At 40.5% G+C, this 18,196-nt stretch overlaps 1 protein-coding gene across 1 annotated transcript; it reads left to right on the top strand.

Moving 5' to 3' along the window:
* The first annotated feature begins 3,616 nt into the window (after positions 1–3,616).
* On the top strand, positions 3,617–16,813 carry ATP6AP2 (ATPase H+ transporting accessory protein 2). Its single transcript, XM_054832306.1, has 9 exons — positions 3,617–3,777; positions 6,412–6,542; positions 8,868–8,996; positions 11,355–11,450; positions 11,650–11,787; positions 12,120–12,173; positions 13,534–13,683; positions 14,746–14,862; positions 15,714–16,813. Exons 1-9 carry the CDS (start codon positions 3,708–3,710, stop codon positions 15,906–15,908), a joined length of 1,080 nt encoding a protein of 359 aa, XP_054688281.1. The 5' UTR covers positions 3,617–3,707; the 3' UTR covers positions 15,909–16,813.
* Positions 16,814–18,196: the final 1,383 nt, after the last annotated feature.

Here is an 18,196-nt window from a genome sequence, read left to right as displayed (position 1 = left end):
GGTTTTATAAAAATTATTTCTGACCTAATGTGCATGTTGTGTCATTTTTTTTTTCTTGCCCTGAGCGGAAGCTCAGAATGAAATCAGTTTAATAGAATAATTTTACTGCGTGTAGATTTTGTCACAAGTATTGCTTACAGTATTACAAAACTCACTCTCTTCAAAGCACAGCTGGGATCTAAATTAAGCCTAGAGAAAATAGCTAGAACTCTGCCAGCCTGTAAAGTGATGGTATTATTCTCTTATACTGGGCTTCATTGACATACAGATAAACCCAGTGGGCACTGAAAACCAGTGCACAGAGTTAGTGAGACTTGACTGTTTCATAATAAAATTTATTGCTTCTATTTATTATTTTCCCAAAGAAGAAACCAAGATGAGAAGAGGAAAACATAAGAGAAGACAGAGTTCTTCACAAACGATGTTTCTATTGTGATTTCAAGAAGAAAAGCAATTCAAGTAGCAGAGAGGGAAACTAAGAATATCCAAATGCAGAACTCTTGATTTTTCTTCTATTTCTAGAATTAAATTACAGTATTGCCAGCACCAAGAGTTCAGAAAAAAAGGGAAATGTGAACCCTAAAGTCTCAAAAAATACAATTCCTTCTGCAAATATGAAAAAATAAGATGATACTCTTTGGTTGTAGCATGGCTTCCAGAGAGAATGCTTTATGGAAAACAGTGTCAAGATAATCATAACAAAATTTGAAATGATTGCTAACATACATAGATACAAAACACAGAGACAGTAACAGATGTAAGAGAAACAACTTCTTTAAAACAGTCTTATTCACCCTGTCCCCTTCTTTTACACATCACATTTGTAAGAAATCCTTGATTTAGATGAAGGGAGAAACTTCCCTCACACGCTCCTTTCCCTGCTCTGCACTTTCTACTACATTCCCATCTAAAACATCATCACATCCACCTAATGCCTCTAGTAGTTTCACAAACTTATTGCTTTGAGTCACCCTTCTTATCTTATTTCTATGAACATTTTTGGTGTAGACACAGAGGGGGGGACATGGGGACAGGGACTAAGGGGGACAATGCAGCTCTACAGCTGCTACTGTGAGAAGGCAACCCAGTGTATACCCATCTTGGATGTCCTATGATCACCTACTTCAGACTACAAGCATCTTGATGCAGTAACCATGTTTTCCAAATAGGTAAAACTTTGTGAAATGATGCTAAAATATACACAGTAAGCAAGAGCACACTACACTTGCCAAGTAAAGCACCCAAGAGCCAGTAAATGCCAAAAAATAAGGTAACCCACATAACCTTAATACAGAACCCATGGGCATACACGTTGCCATATCATTGTCAGCTTACAAGATAGCATTTTTTTAAAAATATCAACCTGCCTTGCTCAGTGCACAAACCAGGCTAGGCTCATTGAAAAAGCAATCATTCAGCATCTTTGTTGTTCAGTGATCCAGGCCTTGTTTCCTGTATGCTCTTCTAATCCTGTTCTGAAGGCAGAAGAGCCCATAAGGAAACAAGTCTTTTGATCATACTCTTTGCTACAGTATCCAGGTAACCTCTCAAACATTTATTTCATTTATTTTATAAAAACTGTTATGTAGTGCTGGCTTTGTGATGCACAATACAGAGTAAAGAATAAGCGAGTATTAATTTGAAGTGCTCATAACTTGCCCGGCTGCTGAATTTGAGAGTACGTGACACATTTGGCATGCTTTTCATATTCAAAGTATAGATTCCACCTGACGACATTGGGAGCAGTAGCTCCTCTTCATTTATGCAAATCACCTCACAGACAAGGAATAGACTGTTATTGCCACCTATGAAAAGCTGGGTGTAAGTGTTTTGCCCAATGTCACACTCTATCATGTGGCAGATGCAGCCATAGAACTTTACTGTCTTAAATACTGTTCAACTGTTGTACACACACGTCCATTTTACTACCAGCCATTCCCCAACTCATTCACTGATTCTTCTAGACACAGCTCCCTTTTTGGTACAGAAATGTTGCTCAAGCAGATTTTCAAAGTATTTCTATAGTTGGCTGGAATTTCTAAATACATGGCAGAATAGCTCTGGTCAGATAGCTGTATGGCCAGTAATCTCTGGCATGTTCAGCACATAAATACAGTCTTACCATGTGGATGAGACACAGTTGCCGTGTTCCAGCAAAGCAGATGAAATACTCCCTAGCACTGCTGGATTTCCTGTGAACACACACACACATTGCTTTCTGATGGATCCAGGAGAGAAATAAGACAGTCTTACTTATAGGATGTTCTCCACAATGAAATGGAGGTCTTAACCTCCCATACTACATGACAATTCACCCTCAAAACCCAGTTTTCTCTGTCTCAATTTGCATAGTCTCATCAAGACCCCTGAGCCTTGTAAGTGTACAAAGGCCCCAAGAAATACTCACAACTTGATTGTTCATGGCCTGTTGCTGGAATACTACACATGCACTGAACAGCATGCACCCAGCTGCCTGCTTCTGTTACAAGCAAGAACAGCTGAAGTGAGATGAGCACAGCTGGGGCAGGGAGTGCATATGTTGCTGTAACTGTTCTCAACAACAAACCTTCAGGGAAATGGGCAGGGATTTTCCAGACGCACACTTCATCTTGGCCCATCTCCTTCACCAGTTTAATAAACGCTCACTAGCTTAATGGGCCCAATCAAGACCTTTGAAGGCTGCTTCTCCCATAAATATCCAAACCACAAACTATGTGGAGGTGCCCAACTCACTGATTTAGCTCCTTTGCTTGCCTTTCAGGGGTGAAGTGCTCAGGCCGTTGACAGGCATAAACACACAAACTTTTTTTTTTATTTCAAACCCCATTGAAGGAAGAAACAAAAAAGAAAACCAACAACTGGCAGCCTTCCCCCCTGAAACAAGCCCCCTCACTAGAGGGACTAGCCCCTCTGCCCCAACATGGATGCTCGTCCACTCCTCTGTGCCTCCTCAGGTACACCAGCTGCACTGCCAGAGGGGCACAGGGAAGAACTTGGACGCCTAGTGCTGCCACTGAGGGCAAAGGTCTAGGTCTAGGTCTAGATCTGGGTCTGGGTCTAAGTCTGGGCTTGGGTCTGGGTCTACCCTGACAGCCAAGGCCCCACAGCCAGAGGACACCTCACTACGCAGGTGGGAAGAGGGTGGAGCAGGCGCCCTTATCGCTGAATGGTGCACTTTACTGTCAATCAGCGCTCCTTCCCGCCCCCCCCGCCCCCGCCGAGGGTGCCCGATCTAACCGTGCCTCCGTCGAACGCCATCGCGGTCGTACTGGCGAGCGGTGGGAGGGGCAAGGCCCCGATCCCTCGCACTCCGATTGGCAGAATCAGTCGTCAACTCACCCCGACGAAACTCCGCCTCCTCACTGCTCCCCTCTGAATTCACGGTGCGGAGAGGAAAATGGTGCAGAGATCTCTCACGATCTGATTGGCCAAGTGGAAACGCCACTCAAGTTAATACTCCGCCTCCCCAGCGTTACGGCGTCTCAGCTGACCGGTCAGCCCCGTGACAGGATTGGGGTGGGTTTCACTGGCGAATGGTCAATTCCGTCAGTCACTCCTACAGAGTCCCGCCCAGTCGCCCTGAGTCTCACTGCAGATTGGCTGCAGCAGTTGTCCGTCAGCGTCCCCTAGTAGGCGGGGCGCTTGGCATTCTCTGTCCGACGGTGCGGCCCGGTGTCTTCCCAGCGGTGTCTCGCAGCGCGGCGGACATGGGGCGTCGTGACGGGGTTGCCTGGGCCCTGGAGGTGACGGTGCTGGTGGCATCGGCTTGTTTCGCCGGTGAGCGAGGGGGGTCGAGCTAGCAGAGGGGAGCGCTGGCCTGGCCAACTGCCGCGGGGGGCGGGGAGGGCTGCGTAGCCGCTGCGGAGGGACGTTGCGGGGGAAGGGACGGCCGCGCGCCTCGGCGAGCCCGGCCGCAGCGGTGGGAAAGGGGGGCGCGAGCGACTGGGGAGGGGGAAGGGAGGCGCGCGAGCCTTGCGGGGCGGGGTCTGGGGCGCCCTCGGAGGGCGAGACCCGCGGGTAGCCCCGGGGCTGCTCCCACCCGTGGGCAGCGCTTGGGGGTGTCCGTGTGTCTGTGCGTGTCCACCAGCTTCAGGACTGAGGGGGGGAGCGGGGGGCTGTCCCTTGAGCACCGGCTGTACTCTCCCTGCCGCTCCCCGCCCCCGGCTCCCCACCCAGCCCGGCTCCTCCGGACACTGCCAGGAGACTTCCCTCTCCCTTCTTAGCTGAGGGCCGTGTGGAGCGTTGTATAGATACACGTTGTCTTGTTGCCGTGTACGAATTTGCATGTTTTGCCGAGCTGCTTTTGTGATCGTTGGAGGCTTTCTGTCGTTTGTTGTGAGTCAGGCTTGTGATCTGCACTTAAGGCTTCCAGGCCCCATAAATAGTTTTCACTCAGTATACCTTAGTTCTTCTGTCCCGGTTCATAAAGGCTTTTGAGAGCCGAAGTTCTGTCGAGGTACAACTTCTGTAAGGTAGAAGTTTGACTAAGTGTTCTGTAGGTGGGTGGATAACAGTATATAGGATGAATTGCACCTCAGAATTTACTCTCTAGACTTCACTGTGTGGCCCAGCGGGGTATTGTGGTCAAGCGGTTATAGCATGCCTGAGGAAAAGGCTTGTGTTCCCAAGTTCAAATTCAGTTTTGCTCATTAAGATCTTGAACAAGTCTGGCAAGGCAAATTTGGTTAAAAAGGGTAATGCTCTAACTATCCACCTAAGCCAACTTGTCCTAAGTAGGCCAACTTGTCCTAAATAGCCTTGTGGAGAGCAGCAATGTGAAATCCTACAGGCTGAGCAAAAATATTTGTAGCAATTTTGTAAATTCCTTCCTAAGCAAATTAGTCTGGAAACATTTCTGTCCTTCAAAATGCAGGTCCATACACCATTAAAATTGATAGCAGACCATCCAATGAACATACATCAATTTAAATCAGAAATTGCTTAAATCTGCTACATACATATCTGTTGGTTTGGCCTGTTTCCTTCCTTTGCCACCCTTCCCCGACCTGCATCACAGTACTTTGTTCCTTTAGTATGTTTATCGTAATACAGCTCAGGTTTACTGTCAACATTTGTATGCATGATCATGATCTAGGCTTTAAAACAGCATCTTCAAGGTCACATTGGTTAAATTAATGTTGGGGAAGAGTATAACTGCACAACACATCAGTTTACTATCGCATTATTTTTGTAAATAGCCTTTAGATTTGCAGATGCTCTGGAAAACTATGTTATATAGCTGCTTGGATTGGCAACTAATTTCAGTGATCATATGAGTAAATATATATATAATTTTTTTTAGAAGGCTATCTTATTCACTGAATTTTGGAGTATGTAGTCAGACTGATTATATAATTAGAACTTAAACTTAGATGACCTGCAAATATTTATTGTTCTCCTTGTTTTTCTCCAGTCTTGTATCAGATTAGTTTTCTGGTAGAAATCTACACAGATTGCTCATTGGTGGGGATACATCTGAAGTTTTGCATTGTGCATGTTACTGTTTATATACACCAAATGCATTTCAAAATTTATTTAGACAAATGTTTATGTACACAGTATTGCAGTTATGCTTAAGTAACTTTAAAAATAGGAAGCTAGACTGAAATAAGGCCATCTCTTTTTTCATGGAGTCCTCTCTGCCTTTATTGCACAATAAATTACTGTCATCATAATACAGATTACAAATAATGTTTTCAGTGAACTTTGCCATTCAAAGTAATGGGAAAAAGAGGGAAGGAGGGATCGCAAATGAGTGAAAACCCAACATGAGAAGTATTGCAGATTGTGGCTTCACACAATCAGCTTAGGTCCAGTACTGCGTCTGAGGAAGAAAAATGTCTCACAACGTCATGTGGTTGAGAAGGCAGAGCAGAGACACCGGAGCTGTTCTGCAGAAGTCGGATTGTTCCTGGCAGTGCTCTGTTTCAGCCAGCACTGACAAACTCTGCTGATCCTCCTGGCTCTGGGTTCAGTGGCTCAGGCTGTTGTCTGCATGGAAAGAGGTGTTATGCCAAGCAGTCCTGGAAGCAACCAGAGCCATGTTGGTGCATAGCTGCTTGTGAGCTAACAGGGTTTTGGAGTCTGCCTGGCTCTACTGAGAGTTAGCTTTACCAGGTCTGAGCTGTAAAATCACTCACAACCTTCTAGTGAGCACGCAGAAGTGTACTGTGCTGTTGCTTGACTAATCGTCCTGCTTTTGTTAATGTAGATTTGTCAATCCTTAGTCATTGCTGTATAGAAACCTTATTTTGTATTCCAGAGTGTTAAAACGATTGGATCTCATTACTTGTTTTACATAAATTGATAGGTATGAGAGCAATGAGGAATAAGGAATCTTATACACTCGTTTTTCTGTGATGTAAGGGAAAGATTGTAAAAACTCTTGACAGCTTTTTTGTTTGTTTTTAGGTGTATGCGGTGATGAATTTAGCGTCTTACGATCACCTCAGTCAGTTGTTTTTCGAGATGGAAGTTGGCCCATTCCTGGCGAGCGGATCCCAGATGTAGCTGCACTATCCATGGGCTTTTCTGTTGAAGATGTATGTTTCAGGTCTTGATTTTGAAACACCTCTAAAACTACAGACCTGCTCACTTAACATGCAAATCTGTGCTGGAATATATAAAATATCATCCTGTTTGTCTTGAGGAATGCATGACTTGTCAGTGTGGTTTCCAAGCATAGAGCTCTATTGGTCACATGAGCAGCAAAAGGCTGTGCTAGCCGGCTAATTTGAATCATCAGCTACAGAAGGAAGCAAGCCTGTGGAGTCTTTACTGTGATGTTCTTCAGTTCCTCTGAGACCCAACTACATGCTGTATCCCCCCCCAGTCCACAGTCACGTACTGAGAATCTGTGGAAACCACTGTCACTTCTTCCTTACGAGCGATCTGTAGGGCTCTGCTCTTGGGTACTCTGAAGATTGTGAGAAATGGCTTGGCTAGGCAGGCATTTTGTCAGGTCAGCAAGCTTGTCTGCTGACCATAGTTAATAAGAATAAATAAACTGAATGATCAGGAAGTAATCCAAAGACTTGAAAAGCTAATTTGTGGTAGTGTTTCCCAAATTAGGTTTGGTTTTTGAACATAAGCGATGTTTAAACATAAGTGATGTTTAAAGTGAGGTACATGAGTAGGAGCCCTTTGATTCCATCTTGTCTACTGAATTTTTTGCTGGGCTTCAGCAGGGATGAGTGGCTGCTGAAGCACTATGGGAAAGCTTAATAGCCAGGCTTCTCTAGCAGTGGCTGTGTACAGCCAGATACTCAAAGCTACTGGCTGGGATATTCTCACAATGCTGGTGAGGGAGGCTAATTCCCATTTCTTCCATACTGCAGCTAAGCAAGAGGTCTGATAAAGTCTGGTTTGAATGCAGGTCCGTTTAGCCTGTGTTGTGGAATTTGTCTGAAAATATCTTGCTGCCAATGAATTATTCTTTTTTGTCATTAAACTAGTAACAGAAATTCTTATAAGTAGTATACCTAAGAAGTGTATTTTGATTATTTTATCAAGGCAAAAACAATACATCAGATGGTATTTGGTGCATTGCATATAAAGACACTCAGCAAAACAGGGGGTTTGGCCCATTTTCTACACTTGACTTTTGGCATACTGGTCATCTGGAGGTATAACATGGTTGTCATGGAAAAAAAGTGCTTTAGTATTCACGCTCTGCCTTTGCCAAAGTTTGGAATTCGTTTGCTCTCATGGGTCCGTATTACCCTTCTCTATTACTGTTATTTCAAATCCTAGAAGCAGGCAGGGAAGGAAACGTTTAAATTACTCAGTTTCAGGGCTTAACTGAATAAAGTTATCAGCATTGTCACTAAGGCAGAGATCACTGTAGGCAGCTTCCAACTCTGTATGGAGAATACTGCAGGGCCCAACACTCATTTTGCGGTTTACATCAAGGCTGTAGTCTAGGCACATAAACTGACAGTGCAGTAGGTATGCTGTAGAGAATTTAGAATTCTTACTGCATTACATAGGGGATTCTCAAAAACAGTCATTCAATATTCTTCCCTTGTTAAGGCAAGATAAAACTGAACCCCTTTTTTGTCCCTGATGATGCTTTAAAAGGTTTTTCTTTTGTTTCTTTTTAGTGATACAGCTCATAATGTCAATGACATCTAATTCTAAAATCCAGATAAATTGGTTTCATAAAACTTAAACAAGCAGTTATGTCTTTTACACAAATGGAGAAATCTGTTTTAATTCATTCAAAATAGTTTAATTTCTATTTTGTGCCTGAATAAACCAGGCAGGTAGTCTTCACTGTGTTCTTACTGATATATAACTGTAGTAAACTTCTAAGGAATCTTTTTATGTTTCTATGCAAATTTGTAAGTTTTGTATTAGTAGGCTGTTGGTATGATTGACACTCTCCTCCCCTTTTCCCCGCTATTTCTTTCTGGTACTGAAAACACCAAGATGTTAGTGTTTTAATGTGCCTAAACCTGTTTCTATGGTGTTTTGCGAAAGGGTTTGTTTGGGTTTTTTATTTTGTGGTTTTGATTTTTTTTTTTTAAATTCAGCCTTCAATGATTAAATTCAGACTGTGATATTTCTAATTTAATGATGGGAAATAACTCTTGATATATCCAATATGTGTAATGCTTTCGCAGTGTAGACTTCGCTATGAAGTTACTGGTAGCTTTTAAACTAACAGTTTCTTCATGGTTAACTTGAGATGGCATTATTCGAGATGAAAGCATTCTGGTATTAACTTAATTCCCCATGAAATTTCCAATAGGCTGTCCTGCACAGAGATATTAACACGATAGTAAGTTATTTTGTTGTAATGATGGGGGAGGGCTCCTCTCTTTCTCCCTGTGAAATACAAGGTTTGTTTTACTATTTTGTAATAGGACCTTTCCTGGCCTGGGCTTGCAGTGGGTGATCTGTTTCACAGACCACGAGCTACTGTGTTGGTAACAGTGAAGGGAGTAGACAAGCTGGCATTGCCTGTGAAAGGGGTTTCTTACCCTATTGAGAATGTGAGTATCTGCATTTGGAACTGTCACATGATTTCTGTGACTCTTGTCATCTAATGAGAAGTACGTGACTCTCTGCTGTAGTCCTTGACATTCACTTATTTCTTACTTCACTTGAAGTTCACATACCCACCCTAGAATAATGGATCAGGCTGCATAGATAAATAATCCAATCACACTCCTGTACAAGGTGGGAGGCCTTTAAGATCACCCAGGGCCTCCTGTGTTGGGTTCAGTAACATGTTTGACCAAACCATGTTCTCCTTGAAAGGCATCTAGTTTTAGTATGTTGGTACTGAAAGGCAGAGAATACACTGCTTCCCATGTTAACTTATTGATTTGTAGTCAGAATTAATTTTTTTTGCTTCAACTGTGTGTAACAGCATTTTATATGATGTTGATTCTTTGATGTACTGTATCACCCTCTAAGCAGTCTTTGAGTTTTCCTCAAGTACTTTACTATGAAATTTAGCACTTTGAGACACCATTCAATTATATTGTATGAAAAAGAAAACAACAAACAACATTACATTTACCTGCCATTGTCAGTCTTTGCTGAGACTCTTTTCTCACACTTGTCACAGCATCACAGAATCATTTAGGTTGGAAGTGACCTCTTGAAATCATCTACTCCAACTCCCTGATCAAGCAGGGTCAGCTAGAGCAGGCTGTCCAGGACTGCGGCCAGTTGAGTGTCTTCATAGATGGAGACTCCACAACCTCTCTGGCCAAGCTGTGCCAGTAATTAACCACTCTTACAGTAAAAAAACCTCTGTTCTTGTGTTCAGATAGAATTTCCTGTTCTTAAATTTACACCCATTGCTTCTTCTCCTGTCATAGGATTTTGTCCACATACCTCTTAACAGGAGCACAGTGACTTACAAGCTATTGGTAACTGTGCAGTGTCTACTCACTTCTCCTTTATAAATACATTAAATACATTGTCTGCTTTAATCCATTTTGCTGCAGTATTGGACCAGTTCTTCATGTTGTTTGAAGAGCATGAACCCACAAACCCTTTTCAAATAAGTTGTTTTTCAGGTTATTTTTCTGCTTCTGCCTATCTTGGAAAACTTTGTTTTGCACTAGTTTACCATGCATTTTGGCTCTGTGCGACTGCTGTGCTCCTGTTAAGAACTATTATTTATCATGTTATTATTTCAGTCAAACTGTGGAATCATCAGTGACAATGTTGACTAGTGTTTTGTTTAATATTGACACCCTATTGCACACCCCAAGAAGACGTGATGATTTCCCTATGAAATTACTTTTACAGCTATCAGGCAGTCTTTTAATCTATTCTAAAATATCAGCGTTTAATTGGAATGTTATGTGGTTTTACATTGAACTTGAGTCAAATTCAGCTTAACATCTGCTTTCACATCAGCTTTCAAGCACAGCTTATTAATTCGGGCACAGTTACACGCTGGCATTCCTGAAATGGTATGTGGACCAACACTGATTTAGGATTGTCTGTACCTGACCATGTAGGCATTGCGAGCTTGCGGAAACCTTAAATTTACTTGAAGCCTTCAGTGATATTTACACTTGTAACTTTGATAAAGTTCTGATGTGTATATATGCATATTTTCTTTGTTTCCCATTAATAGGAATTAATATTCCTAAGCTTTAATTGTTTTAGTTAACTGCTGCAATGGCTTCAAATGAGCTGCCCTAAATATATGCTGGCAAAGTACTGGTTCTTTGATACTCAAGAAATTACTAAAATTTATTAGAAAAAATATTTTTATGCTCTTTAACTAGTGACCAGAAGTGTGCCATTCTGTTTCTTTTTAGATGAAACCCAGAAGAAGGTCTTTAGAAAAACTAACAGTTTTATTAGCTAGCCAGTGTTGGCACTATATTGTGCTAGGATTTCTTTTATTCTTAGTAATTTTTTTATATGGCTCTTTTCTATGGTGTTTCAGTAGTTGATCTTTCTACTGATATATTTTCAGTCATTGGTTTTCTGTGGTTCATAACTTTCCATTTGCACTAAGATTGGTTTCCCCTTTTTTTTATTGCTTCTGTATTTGTTGGTCTTGCTTTATTGATAAACAAGGCTATATTCTTAGCTTAAGCAAGCCTCGTAATTACACACTCATGGCTCCTTGGAGTTCTTAAAAGTATATTGTGTCCACCATATATACAAATAAATTATCTGTTCATAGGTATACAGTTGATGTTTTGATTTGCACATAGGCTTCTGTTATTTGTTGTTTTCACTTTGGAGCTATTTATAGTCTTTGCTCAAAAGGAGTTTGTCCTATTTTTCCAGACTTCCTTAGTTAAGCAAATTATCTCCTTTTATATTGTTAGGCACTGTTTTACCCAAAAATCTAACTAGACTTTGTCTTCCAGGCTGTTCCTTTCAGTCTTGACAGTGTTGCGAATGCTATTCATACTTTGTTCTCTGAGGAAACTCCTGTGGTCTTGCAGCTGGCCCCCAGTGAGGAAGTGAGTATTGCTTCACTTCTGATTCTAGATGTTCTAAATAGTAAACCTCTTTCCACTTGTGTGGCTGGAGCAAAACCAATTGATTATACGAAATATTTTGCATTGGAGAGAGATTGCAAGTATGATTGATTATTAATGTGTGACTGGAAAAAACTAAACCCTAACCTCTGTTGTTATTAAACAATGGCTATTCCTGCAGAGAGTGTACATGGTGGGCAAGGCAAACTCTGTATTTGAAGATCTTTCTGTCACACTGCGCCAACTGCGAAACCGCTTATTCCAGGACAACTCCATTCTCAGCTCCCTTCCTCTCAACTCCCTCAGCAGAAACAATGAGGTAGAAAACTTTAACCGGTGGGAACTTTTATGATTTTTTTCTGATATTCTTTGTTAGCTTGTGCTTTTTCTTTTTTTTCCTCTTCTTTTTTCTTCCCTTGTTTTGCCTAGGAGAGCCCACTCTAATTTTTCCTAACTGAATTCTAAGAACTAAGTTTTAAGGGGTGTTTTTGTAAGTAACTTTATTGAAAGACTAATTTCCTTCTAGCATGTTCTGATGCTGTAACAGACATAACCTTTTATAAAATACTGAGACTTGCATCAAAATGAGACTTCCCTAACTTTGATTTTATCAGAGGAAATACCTGTCTCTCTCTCTGCCTCTTCCCCCAGGTTGACTTGCTTTTTCTGTCAGAACTACAAGTCCTACATGATATTGCAAGCCTGGTAAGGTTTTTTGAAACACTTTCCCCATCTTATGTCACAGACTTCAGAGATCTCATTTAAAGGTAGAGAAGCCATAGCCAGGATACTTGGCAATCAGCAATGTGTATTCAAGTGCGTCATCAGTGGGTTGCATCAGTTTAAATAATGCATTCACAAGCTATTTGTATCAGCCCTGACACTGGCGGAAGAAAATTACAACCTTTATCATCTGTAGTTTCTTTTGTATTGTGTTTGGTGAGAACAGGGGGCAGTTCTGAACTGCTATTTCTCCATACCTAAAAACACAGAAGAATTTGCCGGGCATTTCCTTGTTTTGTTGCTTGAGAAGTATAGTGGTAGTTAAGTTCTTTGCCCTGTCCACCATTTTACTTCAAAATATCATCATAACATTTTATCTGAAAAGACTGGAGTGACTTTTGTAGTTTGAATAGTGGTGGTGATAGAAATGTTCCAGTGGAGGAGTGAGTTTTTAATTCTAATCTTTTTAAGCAAAAAGTTTCTTAACTTTTTACAAAGAAGCTACTTCGGGTTAAGGGTTTGTTTGGGGGTTTTTGGTGGGTTTTTTTTGTCCGTTAAGCTGCAGCCCTCAGCTACCTAAAGTGAAAGAAACAGTCATGAAGAACTTGGAAGTTCATACTAGGTGAAAGGCTGGTGGAGAAAAATGGGGCTCTTGAGAAAATGAGGTAGAACAACTTGTTTTTGTCTTGCAGATTAGAAATGCTGTAGTTAAACTAGATGGGAAGGTAGGAACAGATTAAATTCTTTGCTTTCAGAGACTGTTCTCTTGTGCAGGCAAACGTCACTGCTGCAGCTTCATACTTGTCGAAGAATATCACTACTGTCCTTTGAGATAATTTGGATGATATTGGTTGGATTTTATGACAATGGGATGATACTCCTTAAGTAAACTACTTATGTACATGTGCAACAGCAAAGGCAGAAGTTGCAAGCAGTTTTGCAGGGGGCAGCTTCAGCAGAGGGAATAGTAGCATCCAAGTATTGTAGTTATGTATTTTTTTTCTCCAAGCTTTATTTTTATGGCAGTTACAGAACAAGGATTCTGATGTGAATAAGTATAATGTTTCTTTTCAGTAGAGCTCTATCTTACGTATATATAACCTCATGTTAAGAATAGATGCTACATGATGATCATCTGCTTTCTTCTGTACAATAAGAAAAGAAATAATTGTGGACATCTTCTAGTTAAGTTGGCAAAAAATTCCACTTCCTAATCAATATGGAATATGACTTTGGAAAATGAGGCTGGATTAGTCCCAGCAAACTGATTTTGTGAAATGTGTTTTTAAAGTAACCTGTGTGTGAATTAATTTCTTCCTGCCCTCTCACTGGTGTGCCAAAGCTGTCTCGACACAAGCACTTAGCCAAAGATCACTCTCCTGACCTGTATTCTCTGGAACTGGCTGGTTTGGAAGAGGTTGGAAAACGATACGGGGAAGACTCTCAGCAGTTCAAGGATGCTTCTCAAATTCTTGTAGACTCTTTGCAAAAGGTATGCTTTCTACCAAATGAACAAAACTCACAGGAGTACTAAGTAAATAATTTTTTTGTGTTAGCTAGAAGAGAGTTAGTTTATTGACAGTCTTCTGCTTTGAATTGTCACTTAGTGATGGCTTGACTGATGCTTGTTTTTGTTGTTTGGTTTTTAAAATGCAGTTGCTCAGTTATAAAATTGAATGCTACAATTTGTCACTCTGTGGAAAGTGTTGACGTGATTGTACAATGTGTTAGATATTTTGGGTAAAGGAGTAGGAATATATTGAAACCATATATCGACATGAGTTGATGTGTTTGTTTTTCCTAAATAAATATTTTGCATTTAAATCCACCATAAGTCTCACAAAAACTGGCTTTCAAAAATGTGGACACATCTTTAGCCCAGGGTACAATGGTTAGTTTCCCCTTGCCCACAAAGCTGTATAAATCTAAATTTCCAAGGCTCATCTATTAATGTGCTCAAGAAAGCAATTCTTTAGCGGGTCTTATGTAATTATTACATAAAATCTTTGTTAAGACCAGTCCCTTCTGAGAGTGTCAAAAGCATGATGGAAGAGTGTAAAAGCATGGATTTGCTAAGCCAAATAACTGCTATCTCTAAACTTTACTCTTTGGCCTATCTTCAGTTAAGCAAATATATTTAAATACTAGACATATTAGTCTTTGGACCAAATTAAAATATTTGGGTTTATAATTTCCCAGTGGAAGGTTGAGAACCTAAATATTTTGTTGATGCTGACAGATGTACAACTGGGAAACTACATGGTGATGGGCCTTACAAAAGGGATGAAAGAACCAGTTTTAGGCCAGAAAGCAGTCATAAACCACAGTCTGCTAAACAGTGGTTGAGGGATTTTAAAGAGATGTTGTAAACCAGGTGAAAGTTGGCACTTTCTTAGTGGAATTGTAAAAAAAGTACACTACTTTAGAACTTTTCCAGAAGCTTCTTAATCCTGAAGCTGACATCTTGTGGGTTAGTACATCTTGCTAACAAAACTCTCCTTAATTCCTGGCTACAGTGTAGGTTTTAAATTAAATCACTTTTTTGCTTTTCCAGTTTGCAGATGAGATGTTTAATCTGTATAGCGGGAACGCAGTAGTAGAAGTGGTGGCTGTAAAGGCATTTAATTCTCCCCTCACAAGGAAGACTCGTTCCATTCTCCAGTCTTCACAGGTAGTAGATGCACATTTTTCTATATCTCATTTATTGAAAGTGATCCAAACTGCATCACTTCTTGACTTGAGCATAACTTTTTCTTTAAGGACTAGAATACTGACTATGATTTGGGCATGGGTGGCAAAGAGGTCAGCTTACCTGTCTTGATCTTCACTTAATCATATAGTAGTTTAGGTTGAAGAGGGCCTCTGGAGGTCATCTAGGCCAACCTACTGCTCAAAGCAGGATTAATTTAGGAGTTAGATCAGGCTGCTCAGGTCCTTGTCCAGCCAAGTTCTTAAAGTCCATGGCTGGAAGTCCTACAGCCTCTCTGGACACCTTGTTCCTAAGTCTTAACCACTTCCACTGTGAAAACTTTTTCCCTTAGGTCTTGTTAGGATTTGCGTTTCTGCCATTTTCTCCCCAGTACAGTAGTGCGTGCAAGCCCTGCCTTCCGGGTGGGGAAAAATTTGTTTTCCTTGACTTGTTGCCTACACTCCGGATGCAGTTGCCCTTCTGTCACTGCAGGGGCACACTGCTGACTCCTGTTCACCTTGTCCACCAGGACCTCCAGAGCTGCTGCCCAGCTGGTCAGTCCCCACCCTGTGCTGTCACCTGGGGTTATTCTGTCCCAGGTGCAGGGCTTTGCGTTCCTCCTCATTGAATTTCATGAGGCCTCTGTCAGCCCATTCCTTTGGATGCCATTAATGCCAGTCACATAATTGCTATTGCATTTTGTGCCCTAGCATCAGAGTTGTCTGAACAAAAATGCATCTCTCTTATTCAGATTGCTCAGATTTTCGGTGTAGTTGGAATGTGCTTTGTATGCAAGCTAACTTTAAAGTAATACACTTTTTTTTTTATTACAGAGCGAAACAGAAAATCCATATAACCTTGCCTATCCATATAACTACAACTACTCTGTAATCTTCAACATTATTCTGTGGATGATGATAGGTCTTGCTTTAGCTGTGATAGTTATCTCCTACAACCTCTGGAACATGGATCCTGGGTATGACAGCATTATTTATAGGATGACAAATCAGAAGATAAGAATGGATTGAACTACACTGTATTTCAGTGCAAGGAAATGGTGAAGAGTAAGGTATCCTTTAAACTGTGTGGGAAAAAAAAATATTCTGACATGGTTAATTGTGGAATTTTTTTAAGGTGTATTTATTTCTAAGTATTTTTTTTCCCTCTCAAGCCTATTTTAAATGTTAGTAGTAGCACCAGATGGGATTTAGAAATTAAAATCTGCTTGTTTAAAAAAAAAAAAACAAAACCAAACCAAAACCAATCCCCAAACTAATTGTTATTAAAGTCACATCATTCCATTTTTTTATCATGTAACATGAGTTTTTGAAATGCCCTGTACTGCCTGTGACTGTGTGCGAAACAGATAAATTGAAATATTGATAGCAACATGTGGTTTGAAACTTTTACACTGGAAGATTAGAAAATATAGCTAAATTGTTGTGTTGTATATTATGAACCAGTTGTAAATGTTTGATGTAAATATTTATAATGGCTATATGTAACTTCAGAGAGGATAGTTATTATTCTTTAGTAAAATACTAAATATAGAAATATTTCTACAAGACTACGATTCTAGTGGCACAAATGGCATTTTGATCTCAAGTTGATGGCTCAGATGTTGAGCTGTAGACAGAAGGATCCTTTACCTAGAACTTTAATGATTTGGATGTAAATAACACTAGTGTGGCTGGTCTATACAGTGGAGAGTCTATAAGTATTGAAGTAGCACCAGTCTAATCATGGTCTAATGTGACGTACAGTTGAAAGTTCCTATTATGATGCTTCATATTCTTTCCATTTGTGTTGACGTTATTTAAAAAAAAAATCAGTTCTTTTTGATGATAAGAGTGGACCAACACTTGATTTAAATATACCTGGATTATAGTCCTGCTTCAACCATTCAATAAAACAAAGAACAGTTGTTCCTGAATGCTTTTATTCTTTGGTCTTCATAGGTGTGGCTACTTCTACTTAATACTAGCTCAACTGAATAGAGTAGGTGCTGGCAGCCTCCTCTATGTGAGTCTGTAACAGTTTAGTTCTGTCTTTCAAAAGCAAATGTTGGAAGATCACCTTGTATGGATTAATTTTCCTAAACCAAATAGTGAGTGTTGTTAAAACAAGCTGTTAATCTGACTTGAATCTTTTTAGAACTACCTACGTTTTAGAAACTCATTTGTGCTTGTGGTAAAAGGAATTCTTCCAGACTACAGCAACATGAATGCAAACTACTTTTTTTCATCTTGTTGTCCTCTATGTGCTTAACTTTTCCCTATTGCTAGGAGAGATTTGTTCAACTTCCAGAAAAGATCTGCTCATTGAATTAATTTGTCTCATTTACTGAGAATGTCAGATTTGGAAGGGTTGAAGTTGTTCATGTCTTGGAGATTCTGGACAATGCTTTGTGTTGAATTGAGTAACATACTGCAACTCTTTGCCCAAGTCCAGTTGAGTATATTTTACAGTCATTTGAAATTACTTTTAATGGCACTAAAAGTTAAGCTGCGTGATTAAGATCAATGGATAGAACGGAAGAGTTGCACTGCCAGTTTCTCTGACAAGAATGTGTAGTCTAATTATTGGATGTTCTGTAACACACTTGCAGTGTTTTGATGGGAATCAAATCCATCTGATGAAGCTGTGCAACTTTTATTATGAAAACAATTAAAATACAGCTCTATCATCCCATTTGATAGACATGAACCTTAATGGTTTAAGTAAACTACTATGTGATAGTCTGTATGTTGTTTTAAATTTCTTTGACTGTTTTGAGATCACTTACAGAAGACAATACCCCAGAACTTCAGCAGGAAGCATGATCTAGGCACAACACAGCCACTGTGAAATCTCTGTGCTGTTTTTTCTACTCAGACTTGTGTAACGTGTGTCCTGCCTGACCTGTCATGAGGGACAGGGTACAGAAAGCCCAGGTGACCATATTCCTTTCAAACAGACCAGAAACTGACTGATGGCAGGAAGCCGCGCATCCACATAGCCTGCTGCAGTGCACTCTCCTCCCTGAACCACTGGGAAATCAATCAGTACAGATGGTGTCTGTTGATGACAGGCAGGAGATGGGCTGCTGAAAGGCTATCCAAAACCAGGCAGGGATAGGTGGTGCTCTGAAACTGAGGAGATTCTCATAGATGCCTGTAGCAAAATTATCAGGGAATCTTTTCTAGAATAGGTCAAAAAGTCATGCTAAACTGCATCTCTACTCAAGAGTGGTTGAGGACAGCAGTTAGCCTGTAAATCCCATCCTTAAACAGGGACTTGCCTTGCCAGTGTGTTTTCAGAGATTAAAGAGGTTCCT

Source organism: Grus americana, chromosome 1 (genome assembly GCF_028858705.1).
Source record: "Grus americana isolate bGruAme1 chromosome 1, bGruAme1.mat, whole genome shotgun sequence".
Lineage (NCBI taxonomy): Eukaryota > Metazoa > Chordata > Aves > Gruiformes > Gruidae > Grus > Grus americana.
Note: the sequence above shows the minus strand (reverse complement) of the source record. Positions and strands in the feature narration are given on the sequence as shown.

Excerpts from the sequence above, each read along its gene's own strand:
- ATP6AP2 (XM_054832306.1), top strand. The coding sequence starts at position 3,708 with ATGGGGCGTCGTGACGGGGTTGCCTGGGCCCTGGAGGTGACGGTGCTG. Across the intron at positions 6,543-8,867 it reads TGGGCTTTTCTGTTGAAGAT|GACCTTTCCTGGCCTGGGCT; the intron begins GTATGTTTCAGG and ends ATTTTGTAATAG. Across the intron at positions 11,788-12,119 it reads CCCTCAGCAGAAACAATGAG|GTTGACTTGCTTTTTCTGTC; the intron begins GTAGAAAACTTT and ends CTCTTCCCCCAG.